Genomic DNA, 5555 nt, shown 5'->3' with positions numbered 1-5555 from the left:
TAGAAACGGAGGAGTATTATACAGTGCCATAAACAACGAACACCTCCACTTGGCCGTATATTCCCTTGGTCATAGGGAGAAACAAACTTCCACCGGTGCACGCGACATGCCTCAGGTCAAATTTAACGACCCCATTCGCAACCTTCAAGCATCGTATCAGCAAAGCACGCAAGCAAAAAAGAAATTGAAAGGAGCCCTGCGTACCAGCAGCCGATGGTACAGCTACGGTCATGTCGGCTGTCGCCGAGGCGGCCTGTCTCTGCGGACATGCAAATACGACCGTTGGGGTCCGAAAGCCGAAGAAGCAAGCGTGCGTGCGTGCACCGCGCGGCGCACCCAATCCTCTCCGCCTCCAGCCCAGAGCCGAGCCACATGGCGGAGTCGCGAGTTTTTGACCGTTGCTCCGCCACGCCGAAGACCTCCTCCACTGTCCACTCCTCGTATGGTGCGCCCACCTGTCTGCGCCACTGTCCGATCGCCTGGTGTCCCGCTGCAGCTGACACGCGGGTCCGCCCCGCCGGCCCACACGTCGGTGAGCAGGCAGCGCTTTACTGTGGCTTGTTCGTATCTTTCCCGTTGTCCCAAGCAGGCGGGATGCTGCGACGCGCAGGCGCAGCTGGGGAAGCGGCGCAGAGATGGCCGGTACGGTGCCGCGGGACCAGGCGTTCCCGAGGGTCCACATCTCAGTCGAACATACGTACGCGAGGGTCAGCGCCGAGCGGGTGCACGAGAGGAAAACCCGCGCGAAACACCGCCTCTTGGCTCCCCGAGATCGCATCGCAGCCGTCGGATGTCTGACATGCGCCATGTGATCCGTGCTGCTTAACCGTAGGGCTGTCTCCCGAAAGATGCCTTCCTTGCTGACATGCGGGCCGTCCAAAGGTGGTGGGCGCAGCTGTCAGTGACGGGCGAGGCACCGGGAAGGAGTGAGTAGTCGCACGAAGCAACGGATCCATTGGTGGGCTCCCCCTCCCATTGGGCTGCGTCCCCCACTTTTGCACAAAAGCCCCTCCTTTTCTGCGTCCTCATATTAATAGGCCCACTCGCCACGCCTCTCCCGTCCTCTCCAGCTTCTCTTCTTCCTCTCGGCCTCTTTCTCCCCTCCTCATCCCCTTCCACTTCTTCGGCTTCTTCCTCCTCTTCATTTCACTTCTTCGGCTTGCTCTTCTTGCCCAAGTTACCATCCTTCGAGTTAGGCAGTCTGGATCTTGCAGAAAAGGTGTAGCTAGCTAGGATCCTTTTGCTTCCTCCGAGCTGGGAGAGAGAAAACAGAGCGGAGAAGAGAGAGAGAGATACACGGGTACCGGAGGTTGACCGAGCCAAAGTGGTTTGGAGCTCCTGGCTGGGCCTTTTTCTTTTGGCGACGACATGGCGAAGATCCACTTCTACCTCCTCTTGCTGCTGGCCGCCGCCGAAGCTATTCACGCTGAAGATGGTGAGCTTGTTTCTTCGCTTCTTCTTATTCCTGTATGTATGTATATTGCTGTACACCATGCTTGCTCTTCCATCTCGGACGATCTCCGTGCTGCTGCAGTGTTGATTCGACATTACGGACTAGGCTAGGCTGGTTTTTATCTTTTTTACAGCAACCCTGGGAACCCGGCTGATTGTGATTGAGACTAGTCGAACTAGTGCCGTCCCTTTCTCTTGGATTTTTTTCCTTTGTCGTCTTATGATCCGGTGTGTTTCTGGCTTGTCCTGCTGGGAATGTTCAGCCATCAGCTTTCTCTTAACACCAGATCAATTCTTTGAGCTATTTTTTTGACGTGATTCTTTGAGCTATTGATAGGAGTAGTATGTGATACTGTATACGGGCAAATCAAGCGGTATCTTTCGGGGTTTGGATTTGACTACTCGTCCTGCTCGGCCTATTCTGTGCTTGCCCACCGGGTCTCCCTGGGATTCCCTTCTCCGGGCTTTTCCAGCCCGTGTATTCCTTGCCCATTTCACGTGCAACGGACTAGTTTTTATACAAGTTATGCACGTTCCATAAGAACATCTGGTCTTGTTATCATTACATATTCTATCAATAGGGGCTTAGAATAAGATTTGCTTGGAGCTAGGGCAAGGAATATTACCAGTAGCATCAAACGGCCACACCCCTTGCTAATCTACCTACACGTACTAAAATAATGTATAGTAGTAACCAAGAACCAACCCCGGCATCCCATGAATCTGTGATGCCGTGATGGCTTTGTGCACATAAGTTTAAGCAGAAAGAGACGGTGGCCGCTGAGCTCGTACGGCGGCCCATGCTTAGCGTCAGCCTTTGTGGGCCCACCATGTCCTCCTCTTTCCTTCTCCCCGCCGGTAGTTAATTTACCCACAGGATCGTCGTGATGTTTCAACATTGGGTTACTGCCAAGGTTTTCTTGAGCCGGGCACCGTGTCTGTCGGTGGGCGTCCATCGTGGTCAAGCAGTAGGATCTCATGGTCAATCCACTGAGTAGGGGTTGGTGTGATCATCAGGGTTAACCGGTGTAAATGACTCAGTAATTATGTCACGGATCACATGCCGATTGCGACAAGATACTGCTCATTACAGTACCCTGAGCGTGCACAGCACCGTCCAGTTCTACCCGTTTGACTGTGAAAGGAAAAGATGATGTTCATGGGGACCACCTGGCATTGTGTCGTAGTACTGGCCAGCGGGCCCTGCGTAGCTAATGAAGTCGCGTCCATGGCGTACTACGCGACACAGGCACACAGACTATCTTTGCTTGCCTTGTGTGCGGTGCACTGCACCCACGAGAGCCCGGGGTTGCGCGGATGGCCGCACGAAAGACCAAAGCCACAGTGTTGGGCTGTTGTTCCCAACGTCTCGCCCCATACCCAGTTTGTGCTTTACAGCTAGCTGTGTGCCCCCTACCAAATGTCCCATGCTCATTTTCCGCAATATGAAAACCTGGAGTGGCTTGTTTTCAGCTTTATAAAACACTCCTCTCTTCTCTTTTTGTACTCGTCAATTTATTACTGTTTTATTCATGACACTTTAGCATCGGCATCACGCATGTCTGTGCAATTAGTATATGTTCCAACAAAGATTCCTGCTCTATTATGCACTTTGTTCTCTCACCTAAACTAAAACACGGAGAATGTATTTGCATCTCACGGTAACAGATCCATGCCGCACGGAGAATGTCTGAACTTTTTTTTTCTTTGGCGTGCAGGGGCGTACATCGGCGTCAACATCGGCACGGCCATGTCATCGGTGCCGGCTGCCACGCAGATCACGACGCTGCTCCGCTCGCAGAACATCCGGCACATCCGCCTTTACGACGCCGACCCGGGGATGCTGTCGGCGCTGGCCAACACCGGCATCCGCGTCATCATCTCCGTCCCCAACGAGCAGCTCCTCGCCATCGGCAACTCCAACGCCACGGCGGCCAAGTGGGTGGCGCGGAACGTGGCGGCACACTACCCGTCCGTGAACATCACGGCCATCGCGGTCGGCTCCGAGGTGCTCTCCACGCTCCCCAACGCCGCGCCGCTCATCATGCCCGCCATGCGCTACCTCCAGAACGCGCTCGTGGCCGCGGCGCTCGACAAGTACATCAAGATCTCCACGCCGCACTCCTCCTCCATCATCCTCGACTCCTTCCCGCCGTCGCAGGCCTTCTTCAACCGCTCGCTGGACCCCGTGATCGTGCCGATGCTCAAGTTCCTGCAGTCCACCGGCGCGCCCCTCATGCTCAACGTCTACCCCTACTACGACTACATGCGCTCCAACGGCGTCATCCCGCTGGACTACGCGCTGTTCCGGCCGCTGCCGCCCAACAAGGAGGCCGTAGACGCCAACACCCTGCTGCACTACACCAACGTCTTCGACGCCGTCGTCGACGCCGCCTACTTCGCCATGGCGTACCTCAACGTCACCAACGTGCCGGTCATGGTGACAGAGACCGGGTGGCCGCACAAGGGCGACGCCTCCGCCGAGCCGGACGCCAACAACGACAACGCCGACACGTACAACAGCAACCTCATCCGGCACGTCATGAACGTCACCGGCACCCCGAAGCACCCTGGGGTGGCCGTGCCGACCTTCATCTACGAGCTGTACGACGAGGACACCCGCCCCGGGACGGCGTCCGAGAAGTACTGGGGCCTGTTCGACATGAACGGCATCCCGGCGTACGCGCTGCACCTGACGGGCTCCGGCGTGCTGCTAGCCAACGACACGACGAACCAGACATACTGCGTGGCGCGGGAGGGCGCGGACGAGAAGATGCTGCAGGCCGCGCTCGACTGGGCGTGTGGCCCGGGGAAGGTGGACTGCTCTGTGCTGACGCAGGGGAAGCCGTGCTATGACCCGGACACCGTGGAGGATCATGCCACGTACGCGTTCAATGCCTACTACCATGGGATGGGGATGGGCTCGGGGACGTGCTACTTCTCCGGAGTCGCCGTGATCACGACCACCGATCCGAGTAAGCTCAACAGTCATCTGCAGATACTTCCTTGCCTTGCCTGTTCTTTCGCATCTTGGACTCATGTCGCTGGAACTTCCCATTTCTTCTGCAGGCCATGGATCTTGTGTTTATGGTGGGAAGAACGGCAGCGCGTTGCTGAACGGAACCTCGCTGGCGCCGTCGTCCAACTCCACCACGGACTCCGGCTCCTGGCGGGCAGCCGGCGACGTCAGGTCGTTCGTCCGGATCGTCGTCACCGCGCTGCTCTTGAGCGCCGTCGCCCTGTTGTAGGATGTGAGTAGTAGGAAGTCAGGCAGAGGCAGCAGAGTAGGGAAGCCGTGCTATTAGTGACGTGAGAGATTCTTTTTTCGTTGTCAAGTAGAATTGGCCTCGGTGCTGTTGGGTGGCAAGTGTCTTTCCAAATGGAACGGGATGTGGTTATGTTGGCTCTTAAGATCCGAGCTCGTACTCTGGTATTGGTTGGGAATTTGGGATTGTATTGGATGTTTGGATCATTGGATGGATGTCATCTGCTGGTGGAGGAGGAACATTTAAGAAGAACATCTTCAATGGTGATCTTCAAATTTCTTCTGGCAGTGTTTGTGGAAATTCGCGTAAACCGGACGGATTTCATACAAAGTTTGGATATAACTAGCAAAAGAGACCGTGCGTTGCAACGGAAGCAAAACATACAACACGTCTTAACCTAATAATCATGCCTTGAGACATTTATTTAAACTTACTGCATAAATAGAATTTAAAAATGACTAAATAAGTAAAATAACAACATATTTAGATTGTACGCATCATTATAGATTTAAATTACATTATAAATAGAAATTTAAGATACGAGCTCTTACTCTGGTATTGGTTGGGGATTTGGGATTGTATTGGATGTTTGGATCATTGGATGTCATCTGCTGGTGGAGGAGGAACATTTAAGAAGGGCATCTTCAATGGTGATCCTCAAATTTTTTCTCGCAGTATTTGTGGAAATTCGCGTAAGCCGAACGGATTTCATACAAAGTTTGAATATAACTAGCAAAAGAGCCCGTGCGTTGCAACGGGACCAAACAATACAGCATGTCTTAACCTAATAATCATGCCTTGAGACCTTTATTTAAACTTACTGAATAAATAGAATTT

General features: G+C 53.9%; 1 protein-coding gene across 1 annotated transcript; it reads left to right on the top strand.

Moving 5' to 3' along the window:
• The first annotated feature begins 1064 nt into the window (after window positions 1-1064).
• On the top strand, window positions 1065-4924 carry LOC123449284 (glucan endo-1,3-beta-glucosidase 3-like). Its single transcript, XM_045126438.1, has 3 exons — window positions 1065-1435; window positions 3171-4427; window positions 4522-4924. The coding sequence occupies exons 1-3, from the start codon at window positions 1369-1371 to the stop codon at window positions 4698-4700; spliced, it is 1503 nt and encodes a 500-aa protein (XP_044982373.1). The 5' UTR covers window positions 1065-1368; the 3' UTR covers window positions 4701-4924.
• The last annotated feature ends 631 nt before the right edge of the window (window positions 4925-5555 follow it).

This window comes from Hordeum vulgare, chromosome 4H, assembly GCF_904849725.1.
Source record: "Hordeum vulgare subsp. vulgare chromosome 4H, MorexV3_pseudomolecules_assembly, whole genome shotgun sequence".
Classification (NCBI taxonomy): Eukaryota; Viridiplantae; Streptophyta; class Magnoliopsida; order Poales; family Poaceae; genus Hordeum; species Hordeum vulgare.
This window is presented reverse-complemented; position numbering and strand designations above follow the sequence as displayed.

Excerpts from the sequence above, each read along its gene's own strand:
- LOC123449284 (XM_045126438.1), top strand. The coding sequence starts at position 1,369 with ATGGCGAAGATCCACTTCTACCTCCTCTTGCTGCTGGCCGCCGCCGAA. Across the intron at positions 1,436-3,170 it reads AGCTATTCACGCTGAAGATG|GGGCGTACATCGGCGTCAAC; the intron begins GTGAGCTTGTTT and ends TTTGGCGTGCAG. Across the intron at positions 4,428-4,521 it reads GATCACGACCACCGATCCGA|GCCATGGATCTTGTGTTTAT; the intron begins GTAAGCTCAACA and ends TTTCTTCTGCAG.